General features: G+C 43.9%; 1 protein-coding gene and 1 non-coding gene across 2 annotated transcripts in view; one reads left to right on the forward strand and one right to left on the reverse strand.

Moving 5' to 3' along the window:
* Positions 1 to 3,259: 3,259 nt before the first annotated feature.
* MLH3 (mutL homolog 3) overlaps positions 3,260 to 17,703 on the reverse strand; it is a 33,285-nt gene continuing 18,841 nt past the window's right edge. Inside the window, exons 7-12 of the mRNA XM_049770534.1 lie at positions 15,618 to 15,726; positions 14,464 to 14,623; positions 8,108 to 8,131; positions 7,926 to 8,004; positions 4,796 to 4,947; positions 3,260 to 3,837 (exon numbers count right to left, since the gene is read on the reverse strand). Coding sequence (XP_049626491.1) covers positions 3,721 to 3,837; positions 4,796 to 4,947; positions 7,926 to 8,004; positions 8,108 to 8,131; positions 14,464 to 14,623; positions 15,618 to 15,726 — 641 coding nt within the window. The 3' untranslated portion in view covers positions 3,260 to 3,720. The remainder of the gene's footprint in view (positions 3,838 to 4,795; positions 4,948 to 7,925; positions 8,005 to 8,107; positions 8,132 to 14,463; positions 14,624 to 15,617; positions 15,727 to 17,703) is intronic.
* On the forward strand, positions 17,366 to 17,472 carry LOC126005709 (U6 spliceosomal RNA). Its single transcript, XR_007494748.1, has one exon. It is a non-coding gene; the product is annotated as a U6 spliceosomal RNA (small nuclear RNA).

Consider the following 17,703-nt stretch of genomic DNA (forward strand, 5'->3'; position numbering starts at 1 on the left):
ACTGCATTTGTCTGCCATGATATTAAAACACTTTTTGTTGGTGTTTTTGGTTTTTTGGGTCACACCCGGTGTCGCTCAGGAGTTACACCTGACTCTGTGCTCAGGAATTGCTCCTGGCAGGCATACCATATGGGATGCCAGGATTTGAACCACCATCTGTCCTGAATCGGCCGTGTGCAAGGCAAACACCCTATCACTGTGCTGTCTCTCCAGGTCCTACAATACTTTTGTTCATTCTAGTGGTGCTTGGGGGACCAAGTGTAGTGTCAAGGATCAAATATGGTCACATGCAGGGCAGGCACCTTAACCCTTGAAAAACCTTTTCTTTTCGGGGGGATATACCCTCATGGTACTCAGGTTATTTTTGGCTCAATGCTCAGGGATCACTCCGTGTGAGTTCCAGAGACCATTTGGGGTTCCAGGGATTGAATCTGGCTGTATGCCTGGCAAATACCCTACCCACTGGACTACTCTCAAGCCCCCTAAAATTGTTTTTTCAATTTTTGGTCCATACCTGATGGTTCTCAGAGGTTATTCCTGGCTCTGCACTCAGAAATTACTCCTGGCAGGTTTGGGGGACTATTTTAGATGCGGGGAATTGAATCTGGATCTGCTGCACGGCAAACTCCTACCGGCTGTGCTATCACTCAGGACTCTAAAAAAGATTTTTAAAAGCGTTCCTGGCGGGCCGAAGCAATGGCGCAAGTGGTAAGGCATCTAGCCTTGCCCGCGCAAGGATGGACCGTGGTTCAATCCCCTGGCACCCCATATGATCCCCCAAGCCAGGAGCGATTTCTGAGCTCAAAGCCAGGAGTAACCCGAGTGTCACCAGGTGTGCCCTCGACCAAAAAAAAAAGGTGTTCGTGGAGAGCTTCTCCCTCAAGAATCTTGATGCTCTGCTGAAAATCTCCCTCTCTCCAAGTACTGGCACCTAGAGTGAAACAATTTACATGCGGTGGAGAAAAACCCCCTATATAGATGGTGGTGTCTATTCTTCATTTTTCTAATTACATAACTGTACGGGATCCCCTTGGAAACTGGCATAGGCTTTTCCAAGCCTTGCAAGCACTGCAGCAAACGAAGGCATGACTTCATTGCCCCTGGAAGACTGACCACATGGCTGCTGGCAAAGAATTTTCCTTTCAGGAGCATGCATTGGCTTCCTGTATTTAAAAAATCAGGTGGCTAAAGAGTGAGCACAGGGGTGTGAGGGAGGGAGCACTTGTGTTGCATGGATCTCACCTGGATTCAAATCCCGGGCACCACATATGTTCCCTTGAGCACTACCAGGAGTGATCCCTGAGCACAGGACCAGGAGCACTGAGCACTGCTGAGTGTGACCCAAATAACAATTGAAGATCATTCCATTTATAGGCCAGTTTGAGCAGTTTTGTCAGGAAATACAAAGTAGGCGATATCCACATTGCAAATCTGAGTTACTTCCCAGTGTAGCATCTTACTTCTCAGCTGGTGTGTTGCTTTTGTTTCTTCTGTAGGACTAAAGTCTGTTAAGTGTTTGGCGGAAAGGGGAGGGGGGGGTGCTTTCCAAACTGCTCATTCCTGGTGGTACTCACCCAATAGGCTGGTGATTCAGTGCTAGGCCAGAGGCTGCTGTGCCACTCAGGCCCTCTTATGACCTGGCCTGGACCATACAGCCAACTGTCCCTGCTGTGCTTGGGTATTTGGGGGCTTCCAAAGCTACACCCAGTGATGTTTGTGGAGATATGTGGTGCTGGAGACTGAGCCAGGGTTGAACAGAAGTAAGACATGTACCTTCAACTCCTGTACTTTCTTCCTGGCCCCCTATTGACGTTTTTTGGCTTCTGGATTTTTTTTTTTTTTTGGACCACACCCAGCAGAGCTCAGAGTTTATTCCTGGCTCTATGATCAGGGATTTTTCTTGGTATTAGGGAACCAAATGTCATCTCTGGGATTGAACTCAGGTTAGCTCTGTACAAGGTACTTGCCCACTGTACAATCTTATCTCACTGCTTCCTGATAAAGAGTCTTAAGAGCCAAAAATCATGCCATCTAGGATGGTGACAAAATTCAGATTAGAGCAGCATAATAGGCCCATAGGAGCATTGGTCTTGGAGCCAAATGTAATGCTGAGACTAATAGGTTTAAGGCAGTAAAACCAAGACATGATTTTTATTATCATTATTGTTCATTTGTTTGGGGACCACACCCATGGTTTTCAGGGCTTACTCCTGGCTCAGTGCTCGGGATTTATTATTCATTGAAGAATCATATGGGCTGTCCTGAGGTTCAAAATTGGGTCAGCCACATGCCAGGCAAGCACCATACTCACTAAACTATCTCTCTAATCCAAAAAACAAGACAGGGACTGAAGTGATAGCACAGTGGATAGGGAGTTTGCCTTGCATGCAGCCGACCCAAGTTCGATCTTCAGCGTCCCATATGGTCCCCTGAGCCTGCCAGGAGTAACTTCTGAGCATAGAGCCAAGAGTAATCCCTGAGTGCCACCGAGGAGTCCCTCCCCACAAAGAAGACTTAAGTTGCATGCGACTTAAAAAAAAAAAAAAGTTGCATGCGACTAAAAGTATTCTCTTCTGGAAAAGGTTGTAAAAAATGTTTCTGGTTAACCTGAAAGAAAACTGCAGCATTTTTTTTGATATAAAAGTCATTTTTTATGCTTTAGGGAGCACTCATAAAGTACAAAAAATATTTTTATAAAATGAGCTTTTATTACTACTTAACTTTTTTGGAATATGAACATCAGTTTCAGAGGTCACTTGGGCTGGATGTTTCACAACCTGAGCCCAGTGACGCTGGGGGAGTTAGTGCTTGGGGGTGCCACATAGTGCTGGTCATGAAACTTGGGTCTTTACATGTGCATGGCAGGCACCCCAAACCCTGCATTAACTCACTCCCCATCCATCTGAAAGGAGACAGGTAAATTCATTGGCAACAGGATATTACATTTTCTCTGTTCTTTTTCTGTACCGTGCTTTATCAATAGCTTTCTCCCTAAACAATGTAGCCAGCACCCTGGGAAAGGTTTACTGGGCTAGAGAAAACCTTCAGCCTGAATTTCTGAAGGCAAAATGGTATCAAAGGGAAGGCAGAAGACTGGAGGGAACAAGGTGGCAGATGGTGCAGCACTGGGCGATCACTGGGTGATCCGTGAGCGGTCTCAGACAGTGGACGTGCTGGGTCCCTGAGGTCCAGTGTCAGGTTAGATTCATAAATGCTGACCAGGAGACCAAATAAGGCAAGCAAAGTACCCCTTAAAAAAAAACGGTAAACCAACCTGATCATTGAACAATTAATCATGAAATTTTATCCCTAATAATGGAATTTAAAATAGATCATGAAAGGGCAACGTCCTGTGAGCACGGACTCCAAGGAATGAACCGTTCCTCGGCTTGAAGTCCTTCATGTTGTTCAGCCAGACGTCTGCCCAAGGGAGACGGGCTGATGTGGTGCCCGGCTGAGGCCCAGCACTGCTGTGCATGCTCAGAGGCGTGCAGTAAGCGTCCCCAGAGCTCCTTAAAGATGAAGGATTTTGGTTTCTGTTTTATGGGCTACACCTGGCAGCGTTCAGGGCTTAATCGAAGCTCTGAGCTCAAGAATCACTCCTGGAGGGGCCCAGGAGACTATGTGGTCCTGTGGATTGAATCCAGGACAGCAGTTGTGCACAAGGCAAGCACCCTATCTGCTATGATTTCTCCAGTTGCAAGACCAACGACTTTGTCCTCATGGTGGTTCGCAAGAAGGCAGATGGGCCTTAAAGCCTGAAGCACATCCTTCTGCTTTTCCAAAGAGATGCCAGGCTTGCGCCATTTTACGAAGTTTCGCCAGATTGGGTTTCATCTAAGGGAGAAAGAGTAACTCCAATTAGGAAAAGCCAAATAGCATGTAAGTTCTTCCTATTATGGCAACTTAAATGTCTCAATTTTGAATTTCTGGGTTCAGAAAATTGTCCAGATATCCTCAGGATAAGTGGGACTAAATGCCAGAGAGCCATCTCTTCAGGACTGAGGACAAAAATTGTTTCATTTTTTTTCCTTTTATCATGTAAAACAAAAAGTTTTGAATGGTGTAAAAAAAAATCCCCTGTGGAGTAAAATACATTATTCATTCCCGAGAAGGCAGTGGCAAGAGAAGACTGGATGGCCCTTGGCAGGAAAAGGATGAGAGAACAGTTTGGAAAGCAAATTTGGACATGCCTGCTATGTTCTTGTGTTCTGTTTCACTTAAGGTTATAACAAGGAGAGAAAGTCTTCTCTCACTGAAGCCATTCTTTGCCTTTATTGCGTTCTCCGCATCATTGCTCCTGGACTGCTGAGTCATTAGGGCCAAAGCACAAAGTAGGAACCTCCTGCCCCGGACTCCCTATCTGTCAGTCCCCAGGGTCTAGAAAGTACAGAGGTCCTTGGCCACAGACGCCACTCTAGCAAGGGCCAACAAACAACAGAATGTTTAAGCCATATCTCCCAGCAGTGAACTTGTGTTTCTACCAAAGTTTTGATAGCCCCAGAGAGAACTTCTGCATCTTATCAAACTTTACCAGCCAACAGGCAACAGATGTTCAGGATACGTCAATCTTACATGTGCTAATATTAAAAAATACAAAGGTCTGTATGATCTTAATAATTCTGTTCATTTTGAATGAAGCAGGATGAAATGGTACAGCTTCTATACAAGTTCCAGTGCAAACCCAATTTCCAGTTCCAATTTCAAATCCCTCATTCTCTGGAAAGAACTAAAGTAGATTACACACTAGGATGTGGAAGGAGAGATGGCGCTGGCCTCTTCTTCTCCAGCATACCTGCTTTTCCTGCTCCAAATGGTTCATGTCCGCTAGTGGCAACATGGAGGGTCTCCCATGGGCACACTGGAAAGGCAGCTGGCACCAGGACAGAGCTTCCATAAGGCGATAGCTCTCCTCTCGGCTCAGGCCGTCGTTAAATTTAATGGCCCCTAAACGAAAGCCAGAAACAAGATGGTTATGGTATGTATGGTGGGAAACCAGTGCTGACTCTGGGGCAGAGCCAAATGTTGGGGGAAAGTTTCTTGGGCTGCTTTCATGTGGCTTTAATCTTGCTTGAAATGGGCACCGGGAGAGCTCGAGGACTGATCAGTCTCAGCTCCTCCCCCGGAGAAGCCGCCACATCCCTGTAGGAGGTCGTACTCCACAGGGCAGGCTTGTGCTTGCAGAGCTCTCCTCAGAGGCTTACTCCCCACTCCTAAGAGTACAAAACTGAGGTCATCTTTGTCCACAGCCAGTCCATCATCAAGTTCTCTGCTTTCTGCAGTGTCCCCTTATTTTTAACTTTTCACTAGCTCCATAATTATCTTCTGAATCCAAACTTTCACATAGTCACAGTCTCCTCTATGTGTAGGGTAATTCATCCCATCAAAAAATAGTTTATTCAATGCCTAGTACCTAAGATTGTAGCTATGTTTGGCCATGAATAAGAGAGCTAGAGCTTGGGATCTAATAGGTTCACAGTCTATGAGGTGACAAAAATTAAATAACTACAGTCATTTAAAACCAAGTCCAATCTGGGACTAGAGAGATAATAGATAAGGCACCTGGCCTTGCATAAGGCCAATCGGGGTTCAATCACTGGCATCCTGTATGGTGCCCTGGGGCCCCACCAGGAATGATTCCTGAGTGCAGAACCAGGAGTATCCCCTGAGCATCGATGGATGTGCCCCTTCTCCCCAAATGGTCCCATCAAATACAGGATATGAGAGAACATATGAGACCCAAATCCAGTTTTGGAGATCAGAGAAGACTTTCCTGAAAACCTGGTATTTAACCTGAGGACTTCAATTAGGAAGTAATGAGTGACTGAGAAGGAGCAAGAAGTCCTTTCAGTTTGTGGGAAAGGACGGGCTGAAGTTCAGCACACAGGAGCAAGACTAAGGAAGCAGGTACAACATAAGGCAGGGTGGAGTAATGGGAAATGAAACCAGAACTGTAGCCTCATGCCAGAGCATAAAACTGTATGACACCAGGGCAAAGAAACACAATTGCTTTTATCCTGAGAGGGGTAGTCTTCCATTTTAGATACAGAAATGACATCCTTGGGGATGGAGCAATAGCACAGTGGATAGAGCATTCGCCTTGTATGTGGCTGATGTGGGTTGGATCCCCAGAATCCCATATGGTTACCCCAAGCTTGGGAGTAATTTTCTGAGCACAGAGCCACGAGTAACACCTGAGTGCCACTGGGTGGACCCTCCCCAACTCAGAAAAACAAAAAAACAAAAACCTTTACATCCTTGGAGGCTGGAGTAAATAGTATGGCATTCACCTCACATGGGCTTGCCCGACCGAGGTTTAATCCCCAGCACCACGTAATAGGACCCTGACTACAGCCAGAATGAGCCCTAAGAACCACTATGTATGCCCCCCCCAAAAAAAACAAAACAAACAGGGGGATGGAGAGATAGCATAGTGGTAGGGCATTTTGCCTTGCATGCGGCCAACCCAGGAGGGACCCAGTTCAATTCCCAGCATCCCATATGGTCCCCTAGCCTGCCAGGGGTGATTTTTGAGTACAGAGCCATGAGTGGCCCAAATATTAATCAATCAATCAAGTTTAAAACAAAACAAAACAAACAAAAGAATGACATGCTTAGAGGGATATTTCAACCAGGATCTCCAGGGTGAAGAGGGAAGAATGGCTGAGAAAGAGCCAGAATAAGTGTGGGGAAGTGGAGTCTAAAAACTTGTCAAGAGTAATGGAGATGAATGGGTATCAGTAGAGACAGATGGCAGCAGACACAGTTGGGAGCATCTGAAAGCCAAGATGAGACTGGGTACCACTGTACATGTGAGCAGTAGAGAGAAGACAAAGAAGCAAAGGCATTTGAGATATTTGCAGGAGAAAGACTCCTGAGGAACTGTGTTTCCTGAACTGGAAAACATGGAAGTGAGGCGACAGTTGAAGGAGAAAAAGAAAATGGAGGGTGTGAGTGGGTGGAAGCCCCACAGTGGTCAGTGACACCTGTTAAGGTTTTCCCTGAAGTATTTCCAGTTCCATTGTCTATATTTTTATCATGGACAAATACTAAAGAAAGGCTCTTATTCTAGGGCCTTGCCTTCTGTACAAAAGCTAATAGTTTTGTTGTGACCTTTAGCTTCTCTATCTCTTTTCTTTTGGCTTCTATTTTTCTTTGCCCGTCTAATTTCTTGGTATTCTTTGCCATTCCTCATCTAATTAATTTGCTTCTATTTTTGGATTTCTGCCCAGACAATATCTCCCCACCCATCATAGCCTTTTCCCTTCTAACTCTTTCTGAACGTGACTCAAAATATATCTCCTGGGGCCAGAGCAATAATACTGTGGGTGGGGCACTTGACTTGCATGCAGCCAACTCCAGGATTGATTCCCAGCAGCCCAAATGGTCCCCCCCAAACCCACCAGAAGTGATTCCTGAGCACATATCTACCAGGTATTAAGCCATCAGGCTTACAATAGTATTAAGCAGTGAATACCTGAATGATAATGGAAAAAGAATTTCAAGTGCACCTCTTCTACGAGATACTCTTCTAACCACATGTCTACCTACAAAAGGGTCCAATAGTTTGCTTTCTAAAAGTAAAATTTTTAGTGTGCCCTTTTCCCCACTATGGCTTCACCACTATCAGCCATTTCTTGTCTTAGACTCTATGAGACAAGTTGCAAATGTCTTTCTGTTTCTTTTTCCAAAAACACTGTGCCCCTAGCAGAGTATAATCGAGAGTAGCTGTGCTGGGTGTTTTTTCTTTTACTTTTCTTCCTTTTTTTTTTTTTGGTGGGGGAGTCCTTTTTTTTTTTTTTTGGTGGGGGAGTCCCCCCCAAAAAACTGGTTAGTACATGGAGGACTATGCAGTATCAGGAATCCAACCTGGGCTTCAGTATGGCCACTCTTTGAGCCATCTCTCTAGCCTTGGAGAATCTTACCATGGCAGGCTTGGGATGCCAGCACCTTCTGGACGGTCAGAGGCAAAGTCCCCTGGATGCTGCCAGTGGTCTGAAGGAGCTAATGCAGAGAGACACATTCTTATTAGTGGAAAAGGGACCGGAACAAAGGGGGGGGGGTCTTTCTGTTTCTGTGTGAAATTCCATAGGAAGAGAAAATTTACCTCTACTTGTTCTCGAAGTAACTCCTACAAAGGAGGGAAGAGGAGAAAGGCATTAATATATTCCCCACTACATTATACTTTCCTTTTAATATTTACAGACCTTTACAATATTTTCTAAGATATTTCCCCTTAAGGTATTTAAGATATTTCCCCTCTCCTGGAATGTGGCTTGAGTGGCAGAGCACCCTCTCCTCTACTCCACCCCGGCACTGTGGGGTATTGACCTCCACAACAATTTAAACATAAAGTAAAATAAGTCTGTGGAGGAAGATTTCCACCAACTTGTAACTTAAGTACAAAGAACTGGCACTATGACTATGAGATCTTTTAATAGAAGATATTTGACTCAAAGAAAATCAAATGAAACTTAACTGCATGGAGAAATATATTTAGTTCCTGAAACTTTCTCCAGAGGTAGTTTATCAACTGGTGAGAAGAACAGCCTTGATAATTCAAGAGATTCTAAGTATCCAGGAGGCTTCGCACCAAGTCATTGTTTGCATGTAAAAGCTTAGCCAGAACAAGTGTAATGTTACACACAAACAGAATAAATATACAGTGTCCACCAACACAACTGTGCACTCAGCATAACACTTGCTTAAATATCATAAACATAAGCAAGCTGTCTCTTTGGCTCCTGCAGACCTTCATTTCCCCTTGACAATAAGAAAGCTTATTTTCATAGACATTTTTGCTAAGTTTCTCCTTGCTAGCATAGCTTTGTCCCTGGAGTTAGCCTTTTCAGTAGTAATACCCTGCATATATTAATAGTTACAAAAGGACTTCAAGAAAATTTAAAGAAACTATCTTATGCTACCACCTGATTTAATACTATTTTATTTAACATTTGGAGGGAAAAACAAATGGTTCTGAGATATGATACTTAATGATTTCTAAGAGGGGCCAGAGTGTTAACATAGTGGTGGGGCACTTGCCTTGCTAACCTGGATTTGATTCCCTGGACCCCATCATGATTCCGAAGCCTGCCAGAAATACTCTCTGAGCACTGCTGGGTGTGACTCCCAAAATTAAAAAAAAGGGACTCCTAAGAAAACACAAGATTTCCTTATTCCTTTAAAGGAATAAATTAGCTTCCCTAAATTACATCATGGTAGAAAATTTCTGTTGTCAACAAAACTCTGAACAGTCTCTCTTCTCCCTCCCATACACTCTGTGGTCTGTCTATTGTGCTTATCAATGAGGAGAGTTACTAAGAGCTGGTTGGGGTGGGGGGAAACTACAAATTCTTTAAAAGTCACATACTTCCCCAAACAATATTAAACAGAAAGATGTTTCATAATACCTGAGCCACTAACAAAGTTTAGTGTAGATATGGATCAAACCCCTTGTGTCCTCATCATACCCAAGACATAAATTATCAGTTTGTAAGCCTGGTGAGAGAAAGATGAATCTTAATCTCATTGCTTTTATATGTTAGTATTCATAATTATCATATAATACTCAAAAAAGGCTCGGGCTGGTGGTGAGAAGGGAGCACAAAGGCCTGTCAGTGATCTTTCAACGGCCTGATTCCAAGAGGCTACCTTCCTTCTCTTCAGGACACCAACACGGTTCCAGCTTTTTACAGAATCAACAAAAATCTCCCTTCATCAGCCTGACTTCACATAATCAAGATTTTCTGAAACCATAAGCTTTGTTTCAATTTGAAGTAAACTTACCAGTAGTCTTTGAAGTCCCTTTAGGAAAAGTTTTTATTATAATTTTCTGGTTAAATACTTAGGGATTGAATTACAATGGAGTCTAACAGATCCTATCTTTTCGACTTAAGACCATTTGGCAGAGAAACTTTGGAGAAAAATAAGTTCTGCTGGGAGGGGAGAGTGGCTGAGAGAAATGCAAAGGTTTGTCTGACCAACGGGCCCAGCCGAACCAGGCCAGAGGCTGGCACCTGAGCTTCCTTCAATCTTCTCACACAGAACTACAAACCTGCTCACCACTCCCATCTGATCACAAGAACAGGTTTTTCCTCACCCTACATGCTGTCCTCCCTTCCCAGCACACCCTCAACCTATAGCCACTGCCCTGTCTCTGTCTTCTGTGTGAGTCCTAGTTCCTGAAAGTGCCCTCTCCTCCGTTCCCTTCTTCACTGGGTACTTTCTCCTGACTGGTGGTGGCAGCTGCTGCCCCGGCCACCACACTGCAGGGGACGGTTCCACAGCGCGGGCCAGACACAGCCTTGCAGGCTTTACCCAATGGCCACTGCTAACCAGGCCCCGTGGCTTCAACCCTCCCTGGGCTCAGGCAATATTACTTTTCCCCTCCTCCTCTAACCAAATATTTTCAGTCATCCTTTACTTTGGCAGTCAATTTCAGGATCTCTGCCAAAACACACACAGCGAGTGACGGTGCTCCATAGGCGCTGCTCCACTCTCCCCGTTTGATTCTCCATAGTACCTCTGGACAGTCTCTATATACCCTTCTCCATCCAGCTTTTGATATTATCAAAATAAATATACACTCTTTAACTCTCAGATAGCTACGTAAGAGCCTCAGACTTATTCCCTGAGCCGAGACCTGTGAGTCTGCCTGTTCACTGAATGTGAAGGCGCATTTAGTATGTATAAATCTGGACTTTATCATCTAACTCTTGGCTAAGAGTATTCCTCTTCCTCTTCCTCCTCCTTTTCCATCATCCTCTCAATCACACTCAAGCTAGAACTCTCAGATTAATCACTTACCTCTTCTCCTTTATCCCTCTTCTTTCTTTCCATGTCCTTTTTTCTACCTCCCAGTTTATGCTTTGAATACATCCTCCTCTTCAGTCACACTGCTATTAACTTAGCATTTTTTTTTTTTTTTTTTTTTTTTTTGGTTTTTGGGCCACACCCGTTTGATGCTCAGGGGTTACTCCTGGCTATGTGCTCAGAAATCGCCCCTGGCTTGGGGGGACCATATGGGACGCCGGGGGATCGAACCGTGGTCCTTCTTTGGCTAGCGCTTGAAAGGCAGACACCTTACCTCCAGCGCCACCTACCCGGCCCCTTAACTTAGCATTTAATAGCTTATTATTAATCATCCTCTTTTATTTGAACCAGTACACTAGCCTGCCCTCACAATTAGGATCCCTCCTTCAACTCTTTCCATATAGATGGATCCCGCAATTTCTCCAATAAATTCATTCTGATTTTTGGGGTTTTTTTTGGGGGGGGGTCACACCCGGCAGTGCTCAGTGGTTACTACTGGCTCTACATTCAGAAATCACTCCTGGCAGGTTTGGGGGACCATATGGGACACTGGGATTCGAACCACCATCCTTCTGCAAGCAAGGCAAATGCCCTACCTCCATCTTATCTTTCTGGCCCCATCCATTCTGTTTTTATTTTTAGATAATATTAGAAGTATTCCAACTTATATAAAAATGTTATTCTGGGCTGATGTGAATTTGCTTGTACTCCTAAGAGAAAGGGTCAGAGGTAATGAAGGAGTAAGAAACCATAAAGGCTGAAGACAGTAAAATAGATGCTGAAACAAGGAGTGACTTGAAGACCAAAAAAAATGGGGAAGTGACTGGAGAATGAGCCAATAAAAATTCTGGAAATGAAGAGAGACACATCTTAGGACCACATATTACATGCTTATTCTACAGACATGTATTCATAAAAGCCTGGAAAACCACAACTAGGAACATAGAATTAGAGGCACTAAAGAGATCTTTCTTATGTATTTCATAAATTCTTACAATTTTTTTGTTTTTATTGACTTTTCTATATTCTTTTCTTTCTTTCTTCCTCTTTCTTTCTTTCTTTCTTTCTTTCTTTCTTTCTTTCTTTCTTTCTTTCTTTCTTTCTTTCTTTCTTTCTTTCTTTCTTTCTTTCTTTCCTTTCTTTCCTCCCTCCCTCCCTCCCTCCCTCCTTTCTTTCTTTCTTTCTTTCTTTCTTTCTTTCTTTCTTTCTTTCTTTCTTTCTTTCTTTCTTTCTTTCTTTCTTTCTTTCTTTCTTTCTTTCTTTCTTTCTTTCTTTCTTTCTTTCTTTCTTTCTTTTCTTTTTTTTTTTTGTGGTTTTTGGGTCACCCGGCAGTGCTCAGGGGTTACTCCTGGCTCCATGCTCAGAAATTGCTCCTGGCAGGCACGGGGGACCATATGGGATGCCGGGATTCGAACCGATGACCTTCTGCATGAAAGGCAAACGCCTTACCTCCATGCTATCTCTCCGGCCCTCTATATTCTTTTCTTACGGTGAGGAGTCTAGACTGTGCACAGGAGTGACTCCAAGCCCAGTACTCAAGGCTCACTGTTGAGCAGTGCTTGTGGGGGACCACAGGGTTCTAGGGATTGAGCCTGGACCTCCCAAAGGTAAATCATGCTCCCAATTGGATCATGTTCTCATGTTCCATTGAACTCTTTCTTTGGGCCCCTTTTCTATTTTCCCTTTTAGTTTTATTTTTTATTTTTTCTGTTTTATGTCTTTGCCCCTTTAGAAGCTGAATTTTTGCCTCCCTAATAAAAAAAGTTTATTCATTTTTTCCTTTATTTTTTATTTTTTGTTTTGGGCCACACCCGTTTGGTGCTCAGGGGTTAATCCTGGCTAAGTGCTCAGAAATTGCCCTTGGCTTGGGGGGACCATATGGGACACCATGGGATCGAACTACGGTCCTTCCTTGGCTAGTGCTTGCAAGGCAGACACCTTACCTCTAGCACCACCTCACCGGCCCCTTTCCTTTATTTAATGAACAAAGTTTAAAGGTAATAATTTGTTTTGTTATTCTCTTCCTAAACTATATAAAATATTAGCAACCCTTCATTCTCTAATACTCCTCCTTCCATCTTCTGTGTTGCCATTTTTTAAATTTGATTTTTATGGAGGTATTATTATATCAACATTTATGTTGTTGGCATCCACTGTTACTGCCCCCACCCACCACGAGAGCCCCATTATCTCTCCTCACTGACCTAGGTCCCTGCCTAGATCGCCTGACTCTCCCCACCCTGGCCTGGCCAACTCAGTTCTGGGGCAGAGAATCTCAGGGCTTGTTTTTATTGGCTTTTGCCCATTTCCTTACTTTGTTTCTTTATAATGCACATAGCCAGTGAGATCATGCCGTATTTATCCTTCTGAATCACTCACTTTGTACGACCTTACTGCTGTTCAGTTCAAGTGGCAGCAAAAGGCAGAGTTTCATCTTTTCTCAAAGCCGAGTAGTATTCCTTTGTGAATGTACACCATAGCTTTCGCCACTCATCTACTGTTGGGCCCCTGAGTTGTTTCCAGATCTTGGCTATTGCAGCTGCACTGCAAGAGCACAGATGTGCTGTCCTGTGCTGGTTGCACCAACGTTTTCCTCCCTCTGGCACTCTTTCATGTAAAATATGCTAAGCTCCTTTGGGATGTGACCTGACTACATGGCTTACCTTAGCCATGTAAACAAATTCTGTATTGATTGAAACTGGAGTCAGATGAATGGTATAGTTGCTGGAAGTTCCTAAAACCTAGGCTCTGTTCAGTATCTGCTCCTCATTCTCTGCCCCAAACTCTGCCTCCTTCTATACTTGCTAGGTTCCTACAATTTCATCAGACTATCCTAGAAACAGAAGAAACTAATAGCTAGCTATTCAGGCTATTCCGAGGGCTTTCTTGACCTATCCCATCAGACACAGTAACCACTCTGTTTCTGAACCTCTACTGGGTAATATTTTATTGTATTATAGCCAAATGTTCTTTCTACCTTATTCATCTCTGATGAATCTTTAGCACTCAGTTGGTATTTTAGGGGAGAGGGGGATCACATTTGGCAGTATTCTTGGCTCTGCACTCAGGGATCACTCCTAGAGATACTCAGGGGACCACATGGGCTCCTGGGAATTTGAGTCAGCTGCCTGCAAGGCAAGTGCCCTGCCCATTGTATTATTATTCTTTTTTTTTTTTTTTGTATTTGGGCCACACCCGGTGGCACACAGGGGTTACTTCTGGCTCTGCACTCAGAAATCACTTCTGGCAGGCTCTGGGGACAATATGGGATGTTGGGATTCAAATCACTGTCTGCCCTGCATCGGCTGCATGCAAGGCAAACATCCTATGACTGTGCTATCTCTCTGGCCCTGTACTATCATTCTGATACCAGATATTTCTTCTTTTTTTGGGGGGGGCACACCCGGACTTGCTCAGGGTTACTCTTGGCTCTCTGGTGCTCAGAAACCACTCTTGGCAGGCTCAGGGACCATATGAAAAGCCAGGGATCAAACCAGGGTCTGTCCTGGGTTGGCTGCGTTAAAGGCAAATGCCCTACCACTGTACTATCACTCCAGCCCTGATGCCAGCTATTTCTTACTGACTAAAAGAGGAGAGTGTGGAGAAGTTCAAGACAAGCTGTGACTCAGCACTTTCCAGACCGTGTCTTACCTCCACGATACTCTTGGTCACAGTGGACCTTCCTCTTCGAAGTTCACTGGCCTCTCTCTCAACAAAACACAGGGGTACTTTGCCTACCAGGACCAGGGAATCACTTGTGTCTGGAAATAGAATTTCAAGACCCAGATCTTCCAGATTTTCATGGTAGCACCTAGAGAGAGAATCTCAATTGTAAAAACATTTCAGTGCTAGTTCTAAAGATTTGATAGTTTCTTAAAAAGCTGACACAAGCTTTAAAAATTGTACTGTTTTTCTCACATTTATAAGGCTAGTGTTTAGGATTTTCTATGATCAGATTTCCCTTTTGAAATAGGGTAACCCTCTTTTTTTTTTTCTCTCTCTCTCTCTTTTCCATTGAGAGAATCAAATTCTTTTTCTGAAGTTTTTATTCTTCACCAAGGAATCACTCACTTCTGGTTACTGGCACTTAAAGGAGTTTGGCACAGTGAGAGACTGAGACTGTTTTGAATCAACACGAAAGCAGGGAGGTAATTAACAGCCCCAGGAACTGCGAAGTCCTGATTAATGGATGTAAATAAATGGATCTGCCTCTAATATAAATTATGTCCCCGGGGAAAAGGACTTATTGGCAGTAGCCTATTTTCAAACCCGAAATAAAATTCTAAGACAATTCTCCTTTTCATGTCCACTCATTTTTGTGTGGCTCAGAAATGGGGAAATGCTCTCTGTGACTTGCTGTAAGATTTGCCCCTTCCTGGCGGCACCGTGCTCTGCTCTCTTCCCAATATTATGGTAATGAAAACGACGAATCTAGAATGCACCAAGGCAAAGCAGAATGGAAGCAATTACTGCAGTAATGTTGCTTTCAGAAACAGCACAGCATAAACATTGACTGTTCCAAGAAATGGTAAGTGTTCTAAGCCAACTGCTGGAAAAAATTATCAGGGAAACTCTATCCTATATTCAACAGATGTGCTATAGTGGAAAGAACGGCACTGGGGAGTCAGGAGAGCTGCAGCTGAGTGGCTGACGCCGGTCAGGAGTCAGCAGGACCTTGAGCAAGTCATGGACGCTCCCGTGGGCACCAGGCCGCTTCAGGAAGGCAGCGCAATGTTATGTTGAAGCCTTACAAAGTTCACATGAGAATTTACATTTTCACCCTCCCAGCACATGGTGATACTAACTGTAAGAGTCTCCTTTGTTCCTCTGTCACTGTTATTTCCAGGGGGGGACTTATAGTGGAAGACAGTAACTTTTTCCGATTAGAGCTTCGCGGTTGTTTCTCATAAGAATCTATGGAAAGAAGAATGAATGGATTCAGTGTGGTATGTGCCATCTCCTAGACTCAGATAAAAGCAAAGCCTGGCAAGGCCAGCTGTGTTAATTATTGCTATTGTGTTCTATGCTAGGATGTGTATTATATGTGTGCCTATGTGTTTACACACACTGGCCATGGAATCTGGGGCCTGCCATTCACATGCAAGGCAAGTGCTTTACCACTGAGCTCTATTATGTTCAAAGAATTGTAGACTGTCTATGTATTCATTTTAGCAGATTTCTAGTGATAGAAATACTAGCCCTAAACTTTACATTCAAATGGAGAAGTCAGAAATGGAGAGATAGCACAGCAGTAGGGCATTTGCCTTGCATGCAGCTGACCTGGGACAAACCCTGGCTCAATCCCTGGCATCCCATATGGTTTCAAAGCCTGCCAAGAGTGATTTCAGGGGCTGTAGAGATAACATAGAGGTAGGGCATTTGCCTTGCATGCAGAAGGACAGTGGTTCAAATCCTGGCATCCCATATGGTCACCCAAGCCTGTTAGAAGTGATTTCTGAGCGCAGAGCCAGGAGTAACCCCTAAGCACTGCCAGGTGTGACCCAAAAGCAAAAACAAACACAAAAAAGAGAGTGATTTCTGAGCACAGTCAGGAGTAATCCCTGAGTGCAAGCGCTGGTGCCTTTTTTGGTATGGCCCAAAAACCAAAACCAAACAATAAACAAACAAATGGAGAAGGCAATGTTCCTGTAGCTAATCAATTAACATGGTTCTAGTAAATGAAGTGAAGAATATGGGTTACCAAGGTAACAATGGATTTGCTACCCAGTTCTCTGGCTCTGAAGGATCCTGATTCCCTCAGGTGTTTTTTTTTTGGGGGGGGGCAGAGCCAGTCCCTTCTTCTACCACCATTTTTCCTATGTCTTTTCAACAATGTGGTCTTCATCAAGAAAAGCAGACACGGAAATAATGCCACTGCCATGCTAGTCTACAAAAGAGCTACTTAGCTATTCTCTGACTTGAATAAGAAGGTAAAGCTTTTCCTGATTATCTTACCTCTCAGGGTACATACTGTCTCACAATGGCCAAAATATGGTGATCAAAGATTTAAAACCATAGACTATTACTAGTTTTTTGGTCCCTGGGCCAAACCCAATGGTGCTTTGTGATCTCTCCTGGGGATAACTCCTGGTGATGCTTGAAGGATCATGCCATGCTCAGAACAGAACCTGAGCCTCCTGCATGCAAAGCTGAGCTCCAGTACATTGGTCTCTTCAACCCCAGTACTGACTTTAGAAGACCATTATCAAATTAATGTTGATAGATTCTGGGAACAGAAACTAGGTGGAATGAAGAACAAGGATAGAAAGGAGACTGTTATTGTATTCCCTTAGAAACCTTCAAACCTGAACTTACCCAATTATACTTATTCATCTAAAACTGCTAATGGTCCCTGCCTGATGTGCTGTGAGAAGGTCTACAGAGTTGCATGGAGAGGCCTATCTTTGTGCTGGATAGCATAAGAAACCCTTACGAAACTCTCATTCTGCATGACTGGTGATAAACTCACAGGCATGCCTTTGACCATGAAGGCCTACATGTGTGAATCAGTGAACTGAAATACATCCTTTTGGTCATAAAAGTATCTCTTTACGTGCTCGCTTCGGCAGCACATATACTAAAACTGGAACGATACAGAGAAGATTAGCATGGCCCCTGCGCAAGGATGACATGCAAATTCATGAAGCGTTCCATATTAAAAAAAAAAAAAAGTATCTCTTTACTTAGTGGTCAGATGTCTGCTTTGCATGCATGAGGCCTTGAGTTGAATCCCCAGGCCCACCCCACATCACCAAGTTGAATTCCAACACTTGTAATTCCTGTACCTCCTATGAGCACTGAAACCAAGTGTGCAAGCCCAGACATTCTAGTGACAGCTGGAAGAGGACAAAAAGCAGGGGTGGGGAAAAGGGGCTTAAAATTAAAGGCCTT

Source organism: Suncus etruscus, chromosome 3, assembly GCF_024139225.1.
Source record: "Suncus etruscus isolate mSunEtr1 chromosome 3, mSunEtr1.pri.cur, whole genome shotgun sequence".
Taxonomy (NCBI): Eukaryota; Metazoa; Chordata; class Mammalia; order Eulipotyphla; family Soricidae; genus Suncus; species Suncus etruscus.